The 13,007-nt window shown below is 39.9% G+C and overlaps 2 protein-coding genes across 3 annotated transcripts; one reads left to right on the top strand and one right to left on the bottom strand.

The window, feature by feature from the left end:
* The first annotated feature begins 600 nt into the window (after window positions 1-600).
* On the top strand, window positions 601-4,999 carry LOC127241351 (serine/threonine protein phosphatase 2A 57 kDa regulatory subunit B' theta isoform-like). Its single transcript, XM_051260361.1, has 3 exons — window positions 601-767; window positions 899-2,487; window positions 4,295-4,999. The coding sequence occupies exons 2-3, from the start codon at window positions 1,285-1,287 to the stop codon at window positions 4,622-4,624; spliced, it is 1,533 nt and encodes a 510-aa protein (XP_051116318.1). The 5' UTR covers window positions 601-767; window positions 899-1,284; the 3' UTR covers window positions 4,625-4,999.
* Window positions 5,000-9,332: 4,333 nt separating this feature from the next.
* Window positions 9,333-13,007, bottom strand: LOC127241429 (uncharacterized). 2 transcript variants are annotated; one of them, XM_051260472.1, is made up of 4 exons: window positions 10,155-13,007; window positions 10,000-10,075; window positions 9,897-9,934; window positions 9,333-9,791 (listed from the first exon to the last, which is right to left on the bottom strand). In XM_051260472.1, the coding sequence occupies exons 1-4, from the start codon at window positions 10,367-10,369 to the stop codon at window positions 9,767-9,769; spliced, it is 354 nt and encodes a 117-aa protein (XP_051116429.1). In that variant the 5' UTR covers window positions 10,370-13,007; the 3' UTR covers window positions 9,333-9,766. The 2 variants fall into 2 exon arrangements, with proteins under 2 accessions (XP_051116429.1, XP_051116430.1); XM_051260473.1 differs by lacking the exon at window positions 9,897-9,934.

Genomic DNA, 13,007 nt, shown 5'->3' with positions numbered 1-13,007 from the left:
TTTAAAATAATATATTTTATATTTTTAGCACAATTTTTTTTTTTTATCATCTCAAAAATCAATCTATTTCAAAAAAAACTGTCCGGAGGGAGTTTCTTATTAGGCCATCTCCAACCCAGCATCATTTAATGGCGCTGGGTCGGTAGATATACGTGCGCAAAAAATTTGCGTTGCACGGCGTTGCTCCTATTATCTATTTATTTATTTATTTAAAATTTTTGAATTTTTTATTTTAACTTTTAAATTTATTTTTTATTTTTTTAAAAATTATTTTAAATTATAAAAACAAAAAGTTGTTTAAAATAATAGGAAAAATTGAATATTTGAAGAATAATAGTGAAAAATTGAGTTATGGTTGAAGTAAAATTACTTTAGGAAGTACTAGACTTAAAACTGAATAAATAGAGTTGATCAGGAGAGAGAACTTTCCAACGAAATTTTGAGAAAATAAGTTATTTTATTTTTATTATAAAAATCTAATTATAATACAATTGTTGTTGTTTTTTTTTTTTTAAAACAAAAACAGAAACAAAAACCTTATTAAAATGAAAAAAAAAAAAAAAAATCAAATAAGTTTCAAGTTCGACAAGGAAAAATCATTACATAGTCCACGAAATGAAATGATTCCTGGGATCGACCCAGAAGCCTAAAGGGGGAAGAAGGAGAGTTTATAAAGCACTAATGGTAAAAGGGGTTCAAGGAAAAGGTTCGTGATTGATTGTGTTCCCCGAGTCGAATTATTCTCCGCTCGCAACTCTTCTTCCACAGTAAGCTATCTTTCTTCCGGTTCCTTTTTCCCCATCGTTTCCCTTTTTCCGTTTCAGCAGAAAATCTTAAGTATTCCGTCGCGGCGGAGGGTTTATGCGCTGTTTATTTATTATCTTATTTGTCTTTGAAGTGGGGTTGATCGATTGAATTTGCTGCTGCTGCTGCTATTTCCGTGGCTTACGCGGGTGGGGCTTTCGGAGCAAAAATTGGCTGCGGAGTTTAAAGTCAAATGGCGCAATGTTTACGCACTAGCTTTCGTGGAAATGGGAATTTTTTGTTTGAGGCATGACAGAGAAGATGAGATCACTTTCGAACTGATCGAGACATCATCAGAATTCCTGATCTTAGGTCGAGACTCGCTTTATTCATACCGTATCTGGCTTTAGGGTTTCTTTCTTTAGCGATAGGTCTTTGGTGTTTGTTTTAAAAGGATTGGGTTGGGTTCTTCTGGGGAGTTAAATTTATCACCGCACTTTGTGAAGTTTGGAGGGCGGAATTCGGGTGATTGAGCAAACTATGATCAAGCAAATATTGGGTAAGCTTCCCAGGAAGAACTCAAAATCTGCTGGGGAGTCTAATTCCTCTTCGAGTTCGTCGGCTGCTTCGAGGAAAAGTGGAGGAAATCGGAGATTAGGAAATGCTAGTGACGAAATAATTTCAGCCCCGCAGTCGGTTTTAAGCAGCGGAAGTAATTCAGAAGACAAGGTTGTTAGAGATAAGGGGGGGTTCAGAAGATTGAATGGGAATTTAGATTCTGTGCCCTATGAAGCATTGCCGAGTTTTAGGGATGTTCCGACTTCTGAAAAGCAGAACTTGTTTATTAGGAAGGTGAAGATGTGTTGTGTTGGATTTGACTTCACCGATCCTACGAAGAACATTAAAGAAAAAGAGATTAAGCGGCAGACTTTGTTGGAGTTAGTGGAGTTCATCACTTCTACAAATGGGAAATTTACGGAAACTGCAATGCAGGAAATTGTCAGAATGGTATCGGCGAATATATTTCGAGAGTTTATGCCTCAGCCGAGAGAGAACAAGTTAATAGATGGAGTCGATTTGGAAGAAGAAGAGCCTGCAATGGATCCAGCTTGGCCTCATCTGCAAGTTGTGTACGAATTTTTTCTAAGATTCATCGCTTCGACTGAAACTGAAGCAAAAATTGCCAAAAAGTATATCGATCATTCCTTTGTTCTAAAATTACTTGATCTCTTCGACTCCGAAGATCCCAGGGAGAGGGAGTATTTGAAAACCATACTGCATCGGATTTATGGGAAATTCATGGTGCACAGGCCATTCATCAGGAAAGCTATCAATAATATATTCTATCATTTCATATTTGAGACGGAGAAACACAATGGTATTGCTGAATTTCTTGAAGTGCTCGGCAGCATAATTAATGGATTCGCTTTGCCTCTCAAAGAAGAGCACAAACTCTTTCTTGTGCGGACGTTGATTCCCTTGCACAAACCCAAGTGTTTGGCAATGTACCATCAGCAATTATCCTACTGTATTACACAATTTGCTGAGAAAGACTGTAAGCTTGCTGATGTTATTATCACTGGACTTCTGAAGTACTGGCCGGTGACCAACAGCTCGAAAGAAGTTCTGTTTCTTAATGAGCTAGAAGAGGTCTTGGAAATCACACAAGCTCCGGAATTCCAACGTTGCATGGTGCCTTTATTTCATCAAATTTCACGCAGCATGAACAGTCTGCACTTTCAGGTACTTCTTATTATGCTTATGGTGCTGTTTATATTTGTAATACTGTTTTTGGCAGTTTATGCACTTTTTTCCATACGTGATCATTCAAATAGCAGGAGTTGACCTTTCAAATAAGGAATATGTCAGCTGATTCCGATACTTGTTCAGTTTGATGGATCACTGTTGATTTATGTAGTTCGTGGCTGCCATTTGTGGTGGTATATAAAAATTTTACTTTTTCTTTTGCATTAATCTTGATTGATGATCTCCTTGTAGTTTTTGATAATAATAATTTGTGTAATGACAAAAATAGATTGTTAGATCTTGGAGTCAAATTTCACCAAGTATGACTTTGTCTAGCAATTTAATTCATCACACTTATGTGTTATCCTATATTTATATCGTCATCAAGATGAATCATGTTTTTCTTTACTTGGAAGTTATTTATGTTATACTTTTCCGTAACAGATGGCGTGTTTTATATTTACCTCCCCTTTTCACTTTGCAGTAATTGACGCTTGTTTTCATGTTTGCTACCACTTTTCATAGTGGTAGGATTTTGATTGTTACGCAAGGTGATTTCGCTAAGTGGATTTTTAGAATCTAGTTTCTGGTAAAAACTAACGTTGAAGAAATGTATCCCTGGATTACCCTCTTGATGTTTTATGAAAAATTTATATGGTACATTTATAGAATCTCCTTTGTCTTTTTGCTTTGTTGAGATTTTTGTTCTATGGGATTGTGTTTGGTTAAAATTGTACTATTGCAAATATTTTATGAGATTTTATGATGTGCAATTTGTGGAAAACGATTAGAACATGTAAATCTAAATTAAGATGACATTAGCTTGCAAACTGATTAATAAAAATCAGGCCTTCCTACCTTAAGAGTGTTAACTAACTCCCTATGTTCAATCAAATTACATACAGAATTGCCTTTACTAACATATTTCATCATGATGTCTTAAATTCATCCAAAAATTTATCAACTTATATTATGCATTAAGATCAAGACTTCTTTTTGTTTACGAGTATTCCTAGTCTCCAAAGTGTTTGTTTGGGTGATTTGATTTTGGGTTTTGATTTAAATAGTATAACTTTGAATAGTTATTTGATGTGATATTAGTAGGAATTGATGCGATATTTTGAATATAAAAATTGATTTTTAGTGTAATCTAATAAATAGAAAATAGGTATTTGATTTTGATATTTTGGTGGAATAAATTGGGAATAGTGAAAACCAAATCAAATCACTCAAAAAAACACACCGGCCCTATGTTTATATTCTGTTTGGTATTGAGCCTGCCAATATTGGTGTATTTGTTTAGTTTGATTAAAGCAAACAAGCCGTATTGTTTGTTTCAAATCTATTCGGTTTAACTGTTTAATATTTTAACGCCCACCTGTTTCTATGTATTGAGGCCGAAATTTGAATGATGAAGCAGAAAAATGATTGTCCGATTTTCTTGAGAATCTGCTGTGTTCTATTTTGGAGGTTCTTGATTCTGTAGAACAGAATTTGATACATTATTTTTATGCCTCATTTTTACAAATAAACTAAACAACCAAAACGCCATAATTCAATTGCTGGGGATGAGGGGATCAAATTTGTTCTAACACTGTCCTAACAAGCTTAGACAAATATACCTGAATTTATTGAAGAGACTCCCCTTGCTGTTTGTTGACAAGATTGTAATTCGGTTTGAGATTGCACTAAAATCTTGATTTATCAATGGTAATCAATAGTTAAATACTTCTGTCCTAATTTCTTCGAATCATATTGTTGGGCTACGGACCCATTTAGCAGAGCTAATAATGCATTCTTGCAGGTGGCGGAGAGGGCTTTATTTTTGTGGAACAACGATCACATCGAGAACTTGATCAAGCTAAATCGCAAGGTTATACTCCCCATCATCTTCCCTGCACTGGAGAAAAATGCAAGACAGCACTGGAACCAGGCTGTCCATAGCTTGACCCTGAATGTCCGCAAGATTTTCTATGATCTCGACCCTGACCTCTTCAAGGCCTGCCAAGTGAAGTTCGAAGAAAATGAATCAAAGGAAGCTGAGATCAGAGAGAGACGTGAAACCACATGGAGACGTCTTGAAGAACTTGCTGCGAAGAATGCCCCAAACAAAGCTGCCGTGCTTGTTCCTTGAAACAGAACATCATATCAAGGTTCTTATTTCTTTCCTTAACGGATTGCACTCACTGTGGTAGCCGACGCAAAGCGAGACATGCCGACTTTTAGTTGCATATATGTATATATGCATATATATATATATATATATTGGTATGAACCTAGTGTTTAAAGACAGCAGGGATTCGTTGATTTTACATACAGTATGATATATTGAAAACATTGACTGGAATTTGGAAGACGTCGTCTAATCTGTTGGTTGTTTTTGTGACATTTGCGTGAACTTAATTAATTGTCTCTGTAATCAATCCTATGATTGTACAACACATGGAATTGCTTGGCTTCGTCTATTGAATATGCTTTGCATCCTGCGTGTTGAATTTATCATTGTTAAATAATCGTATCAACAATTTATGGAATCATATTTAAATTTTGCGAAAATCTATAATCAAAATTATATTTTGAATTATACTCTTTCGGTTCCAATAATTATGCTATTTTATTTATTTTTAATTTATGCATAATTCATTATAATTTATAATAAAGTGAACAAAAATATTTTTGGTCTCGTTATAAATTATAATTATTAATTTGGTCAAATTAATTTTTATTTTTATTTTTTGAATTTTGGTTCAATTCAAATTAAAATTAATCAATTTTAATATTATTGTAGTTGGTACCTAACTACACAAGCCATATTGGCTTGAATACGAATATCTTGGATGACTTAGAAAATTCACTAAACTTTACAAACAGTCAACATAGTCGGGTTCAATCGAATACGACCGTGTTTGAACATGATCATATTTGAACACAGCCGTGCTGACGGCTATGTTTCTATCGTGTTTCTAACATGATCATGCATGTTCACTGTCATGTTCATCGTCTTGTTTCTAACGTGGCTATACTCACGGTCTTATTCACAATCAAGGCCATGTTCTAACTTGACCATGTTCATCTCCCTGTTCAAACGGTTTAATATGCCTAGAGCTCAACCAGATTTTCAAATCATCCCATACCGAAAAAATACGGGGTCATTGTAATAATACTATTCTTTTTGCCTTCACATACATTCTTACAAATATATTTCCTCGCATGTGTATATTATTCTTTACTTGGTTATCCCGTAGTGCAACATTTTATTGGTATTAAAGATGTGACATTGTAGATACTAAATGCCACAATCAATGATAGAGATTACTTGGATAGGGATGCAAAGTTGTATGTTGTGCTTTTACAAGTATTGCATAGAAATTTTGTGTTTTGCGGAACATGCACTAAGGGGATTCTCCCAACCAATATGGTACCGAATTTCGACTAAGCTTAAGGAACAAATAGGAAAGAAGTACAAGCCACAACAATTGAAACATGAGCGCAAGGGACCGCGCTTATGAGCGCGAAGGTCAAGGGTTTTATAGCCCAATATAGAATTCAACTGTTTCATTCTTCTCCGTACTACCCTCAGGCTAACTGGCAAGCCGATGCGACGAACAAAAACTTGATTTCCATTATCAAGAAAGGGTGGAGACAATTCGAGAGGTTGGCATGATACTTTGGAAGAGGCTTTATTGGCATATTGAAATGTCAAATCCTTCGTAATTGGGAGCACTCCTTATAGGCTAACCTACAACCATGACGATGTGCTTCCGTTGGAGATTATAGAGCCTTCTCTCTGGATATTGAAGATGAATCAGCTGCCGATAGGGGAGTAGGACTAGGCCCTACTCTAGAAGCTTGACGTCTCTCCCGTATAGAGACTGCAAGCTCTTGAACGCATTCAACATCAAAAGAAGAAGACCGAATCGACCTTTCAGAAGTGCGTGAGTCCTCAGACCTTCCAGGAATGTGACATAGTGTGGAAGGTTGTCATTTCGGAACGTCCCAAAGATGCAAGGCTGGGGAAATGGTCCTCCACATGGGAAAGGTCGTTTTATCATATCAGCTAAGTCATCTGGCGGTGCATACTAGCTGATGAAACCCGAGGGAGAAGAATTGAAGACATTCATTAATGGGAAACATTTGAAGAGATTTTATCCCTCTATATGGTAACTGGAAAGAGAGGGATCTGCTTAACTAGAAGATTTGAGGCTATAAATATTTCGGGGATGATCAAGGCGTAAAGAGCAATTAAATAAAAAAGGAAAGCGCACATCAAGCCAATCATCATCAAAACAAAACATGTGTCATGTTGTGTTCATCCCATGTACTTGCAGATTAACACAAAAGGAACAAAAAACAAGCCATAACAAGTCACACGAAAAGCAAGCTACACAAGGTGATATATCAATCGACATGAGGGTCATCTAAGCCAACTTTCGGCTAACACTGATATCCACAAGCCTGACATTGGCAACAAAAGCACCATCGGCCGGTGATGCAGATACTATATCAATGGTGCCTCATCCCGACTGGTAGTGACCAATTCCGGAGAGCATGGGTCGGTTGGCTTCAGCCATTCGGGACTCAAAGAGGTCCACTGGGCTATCATATCAGTCCAGGCCAAACCCAGCTCCTCTAATCCTCTCTCGGCTCGCTAGAAGTTCTTCTCAAAGACGATCTTCTATCCGCGAAGCCTAGACAATGGCTCATCCAAAGGCTGCGTCCGATCATATAATTCCATTCTCCGAGAGGCCCTGGCGGCGAGGCTCGCCAACACCCGATCCAATTCCGGTGGAATCTCCTTCAACCTTTCTTGAATTCGGCTCAATTCAACCCACAGAGCCACCTTCTCAACGCGCAGACCCTCTACATATGCCGTCTCGTCCTCAGCTCGCTATTTCTCATCTAAGAAGTTTTGGGTACAGATTGCTTTCTCCGACTCCAAGACCGCCAACTCCTTCAGCTTTCTGTCATTTACATTGTTGATGATGGCTAAAATGTGTGCGTGTTTACACAATTCACAGGGAATTTATATTTGGAATCAGTGAGTGGAAATTTGTAGAAAACGATCAGATATAGTAATTTTTGTGGTTGTAGACCCTGAGTAGTCATCATAATTATTTATACTATTTTTACTGGTGAGTTTCCAGGTCGAACACAAGGATTTTAAGTCATGAATTTCAACGGTGAAAATCTTGAGAAAGCGACGAAAAAGCATAAAGGGATCCGCTTGCAGCGGATCCAAAAGTTAGACTATAAAAAGCGGTAACTAAATCGATAAAAATGGAGTGAGCGGAGGTGAGCGAAGCGAGTGCGGAAGGTGAAGTGCCAGCGATAACTAGATGATCGGGACATGAGCGGAAGTGGGGACCAGATGAACGGGAAATGGATGAATGGCGGTTACCGAGTGATCGGGACATGAGCGAGCGGCACATTATATGTATACATATATATATATAGATAAGCGACCGAGAGTGAAGTAGAGATGTTGTGTATGAACTGTGCGTTACTAAATGGATAGATTTCCTTGGAGGCAATGAGCGAGCGATGAAGTTGTATTATCGAAAATATATGTATTTACGGAAGCGGTGAGAAGGAAGTAGTGTAATTATATAAACTGAATATAAAGAGTTCATAACACTGGAATTTTTTACCTTAAGGGATTTACAAAAAGACTTCAATGACACCCAGATTCAAGATATTATAGGAAAGAAACCCTACTGTCACTAGGAATCTCTGTGACCTAATAGACCACCGTCTATGTCCCGTTAATTTTCCCGAAATCTGCCTCATTAGTGGCTTTACCCTTATGTTACCTCTTTTTAATCAAAATTGAATTCAGAACAGCACTTAAGCAGGTCAACAAGGCTCCCGCGTACTTAACTACATTGAACTACCTTGAGACCGCTTTTGGCGCATAACAAGGCTCAAATAATCAATTCTTCTCTAGCTCTAAACCAGTGATATAAAATTCTTTAATTTTAAACTTTATATAAGTGTGTAAAAATGGTGGAAGAATTTAGGATGAAGAACATGATGATATTTTATTATCTTCTACGAAAGCATGAAAAGGCTAATGCTACAAAGCTGTAAACGAAAACAGTAATCTAATCTAAGAAAACTGTAAAGACTTGGCCAAGGGAGAAGGAGATGACTTTGCTGTGGAGAACTCCCTTGGCCATTTCTGTGGAGAACTCCCTTACAGGGTTGGAGCTCTCAAAAACAGGAAGACGACTTTGCTGAGAAGTACTTGCTAAGAGTGTTTTTAAATCGAAGTGTTGATTCTCTTTACATAAGGATATCTGGCCCTATTTATAGCAGGTGAAACGGGGCAGTTGCAATCAGTTGTTGGGCAGTTCCAACCGCTGGGCAGTTAGGCGGTTGCTGGTAGTTATTCTGTTGAGGCAGTTGCTGGCCATAACTCCCAGGGCACTTGCTTTGATTGCACTGAACTGTAAGGGCGCAAATCTTCCTCGTTTGCCGAAGGGCTGGAGGGCATCAGCGCAGTTAGGCTCGCTTGTGCTGGCTGGATATGGAATAGTTGTACCGCTGCAGTTGGAACACTTAGTTGGAATCTGGTGATAATCTGCAGCGGTGGGTGTCTGGGCTGTCGCTTGCAAGCGGGAGAGGCTGTCGCTTGCGGGCGGTGAAGGCTGCCGCTTGCCTCTCATGCCTTAGTATTTTCAGGATGTATTTTGGGCGCTTGCGAGCGGAGGTGGCTGTCGCTTGTGGCGTTTGCCTTAAATTTTCTGGCACCAGACTATCGCTCAAAAAGGCAAAAATCGTTAATAATCTCAACATCGAATTCTGGATCATGCCAAGCGATATATATCAATAATGTATGCCATTGATGATTCATTGTGATGGTTTTTATACAGAAATTCGAGTAATACACAGTTTTTTCAAGCTAAGAATATGCTTCTATTTGGAGTTATCAACTGCGAAGGCCCTGTAACATCTTCCGTCGCCCAGAAGCTTCACCCAAGTGATCAGCAAGATCCTTCAGTTGCCTTCTACAGTCCGAATGCAGAGGTGTAGACGCAGTTGTAGCCAAAAAAGATACCTGGTAGAAAGAATTGATAAGCGGCAAAGGGATCCTGATCCTGCCCGACGAAAACCGGAGGAGGAATGATGTCCCCGGTGAGATCCTGAGCGAAATACGCCTCCACGTCGGCAAGGATCACCACTAGAACTGGAGGGATAGCCCAAGATGCAAACATCCTCATATTGTCAGGTCCGGTAGGAGCAGGGGAATGAGTCTAGGCCGATTTGATCCCCTCTTTCAGGGTAAGTTCTTCGTAAGAAACCTGCATGGTTACACCAATCAAAGTGGATCACAAAAGTAAAACCCGTAATGCACACCAGCTAGTACTTGGAAAGAGGACGGAGAAGAAACGGATCGCTCCGCTGACCTGCAAGTAGGCTCAGGGATAACCTCCGTCTGGAGGGTCTACATGACAGCAAATATCATAATACATCACATGATCAGGGGTTCGAATGAGGAAGAAAGCATACCTGAAAATGAGGCGGTGACAAAGTTGATTCTGCTACCGGGGCAACAGTAGATAAGGAGTAGCCTTTTCGGATGGACCTACGCAATCATAGAGGAAATAAGATCTTGTCTCACGAATGAGAATTCGTCCAAGAGTTAACTGAGTTGAGGGTGGTACAAAACTAGTTCTTTAACAGGCAGTTTGGGTTGCGACTTGGGCACGGTAGGCCTCGAAATCAACCTTCGGGACCGCCAAACTACGGAAGCGGATATAGGTCGGACACTCAACACAAAAGGCATGTCTGCAATACAAAGAAGAGCGATCGTGTAAATATGCACCACCAAACCACACGGTAAATGACAAAGATTACCCGTAGCTAGAGGCGCGGGCATTTCCTCTACCCCCTCGGAGACAACATCAGGCGACTCCTCGTCACTCGAACATTCATCCACCAATTTAACTAGGGAGAGTTGCAAAGAGGCCAAGTCTGTGTGGGTAAGAAAATCAACCCACCATCGGTCAAATAAGGGCAAGGTGCTTGAATCAAGGGGATAGGACAAATGTGGAAGGTCCTCTGGCTCACGGATGTAAGTTCGTCAGGCATCGACAACTACCAATCCTAGGCTCTGACCCGGTTCGAGTGGGAGCGGTAAAAGAAAGCTGAAAAAAGGGACCCCCTGAGTCAATCCGAATTTTTGGGTACAGTACTGAGGCTGGTAGATTTCTTCAAGCAACGGATTATATCGAGAGCCTAAAGCTAAGCTTTCGACCAAGACCCGGGCGGTCAAGCATTTATTCTAGCAGATCGTACGGAGGGCGCTCTCGACAATTTGATTATCATTTCCGGGAGCAGCAAGCCAAATAGGGCCGGTAGAGTGGCCGACTAAAAGAGAAAAGTCACATGGGGATCGATCAATCTCATGTAGGATGAAGTATGCCACATAATGAAGGTTACCCTTAAAAGAAGGGCACGATGCTAGATATGGACCCAAAACAGTAAACTGACTAAGCGAGAGGTCAGGATGCGGGTTGATTAGACTAGGAAGTATAGCCGCGCCCACAGCTCAAGGGACCATAAGGGACCAGATCCTACCGGCTCACGGGAGGTCGAAACAAAAAGCTTCCTTAGAAAATCATTTATACCACGGTATAATAGACCCAAAAAGTATGAAGCTTTCGGCACCGTAAATAATGGCATTCAATATTGGTTCGGCCTCCCAAATTAACCCCTTCAACACACAACATGTGAAGTACTTGCTAAACCAATACATGAGGAACACATTGTTCTCGGAGGGCTCAACAGCACCAACAAGCTTATTTGAGGCAAAAACCTGACCCACAGTAGTGTTACTATCATAAGTCACAGAAATGGGCAAACGATCTGGTTTGCAAGACGGAAACAAAGGAGGCTTTATTCTCTTCGAAGGTAATACTAGGATTGCCACTACATCCAATACCGTCGGGGTTAAAACCCCAAAAGAAAACACAAAAGAATTAATGTTAGGACTCCAAAAGCACAATAGAGCCTTAGCCATGAAAATATCACTAGGGAGGAAATCAGCACATAACGACAACATGTCCTGGATGCCCCAACTATGCCACCACGCATCAAAGGTAGGACCTAGCATATCCATTCAAAATTTGAACTCTAAAGCATCGCTAGGTAAACGAAATACACGGGAAGGAAAACTATAAGAGTAAACCAAGGTTGAGCCAATAAGATTTTACCCCCTCCGAAAATGTCACGAAAACCCTCGGATGAGTCTTCATTGTCTCTCAAGAATGGCGCGAGCACTCGCCAACCGCCATCGGATGCCGAAGTCACCTCCCCCGAAAGTGTCATATGGGTATGGCCGATTTAGACTCCCGGTTTAGCCCTCGACATCGGAACCCCTCCCGAGGTGCGCGGGCCGGAAAAGTCACTCGATCATTGAGTTGCCACCAAGAATCGCCAAGAACCGCCGAACCGCACCACGACCTGCCAAGACCCGCCAAATCGCCCCCAAAAACTTCTGGACTGCACGAAGGACCGCCAAATTGTTACCGGATGATGGATGTCGGGGCTGCCGTTGGTCGATCTAGAGATGGAATGACCTTTTCTTGCCAACGGGGAGAAGAGAGGGAGAGTACCAATGGAGGCTTGGTTGGAAAATCAAAACAAAGAAAGTGGAATGTGGGTTTTCTTGGTTTGAGAAAAGAGGAAGTTTCCACGAAAAGGATTCTGAAACGGCGGCAAAAGGACCCGAGAGAATTGATCGACGAGTAATTAAAGTGACGTGATATTACACTCGCGCGAAGCAGTTGATTTAAAAATATTCAATCCAAACAAAATTATTTGGACTAAAAGTGAAGATTTTTGTCCCGAATAATTTTGTGGGGGGCATTTGTGTTCACCTAAAATATTAACTAGTCAAGGCCTAACGCTGGGACGACCCAGTGCAAGTGGAAGGCGGCCCCAATCAGATATATGGCTCAATATTCTCATTGGCCCGAATGATCATAGCACATAGGCCCGACGGATTTGACTAGCCCAGCGGACTCACATAAATCTGGCACAACTTGAAGTAGTCAAACGAGGAGGATTTTGGAGGAAGTTAGAATTTCGGAGGAAAAAAATTGGATAATATTTTATCCAAACAAAAAATATTAACAAAATCAAAAACAAAAAGGGAACCAATTCTACGCCATATTCATCGTTCTTCTTCTTCCTAATTTTTTATGTATTTTTTTCTTTCCAAAACAGTACTTTTTTTTTTTACAATTTTCTTTAATTAATTTCCAACTTTCTTTTAAGCTTTTATCTTCGCATTATTAGCTTCCTTTTTACCTTCTTGTTACATTAATTTTCTTTATCATCGGGAGACAACCCGGATACTTTCTTAAGGAGGCCAGGGAACCTTTCGATTAAATCGATTCCGGAAGACTTTTCCAATTAGGCCGCCGGAGGAGATCTTTTACGACAACAAGATGTTTTGAGGAGGAGTTCTTCAATTTTTCATTATTTTAATGATGAAGTGGAATATCTCTGAA

The sequence above is a fragment of the Andrographis paniculata genome, unplaced genomic scaffold (assembly GCF_009805555.1).
Source record: "Andrographis paniculata isolate CXL003 unplaced genomic scaffold, ASM980555v1 Contig82END, whole genome shotgun sequence".
Lineage (NCBI taxonomy): Eukaryota > Viridiplantae > Streptophyta > Magnoliopsida > Lamiales > Acanthaceae > Andrographis > Andrographis paniculata.
This window is presented reverse-complemented; position numbering and strand designations above follow the sequence as displayed.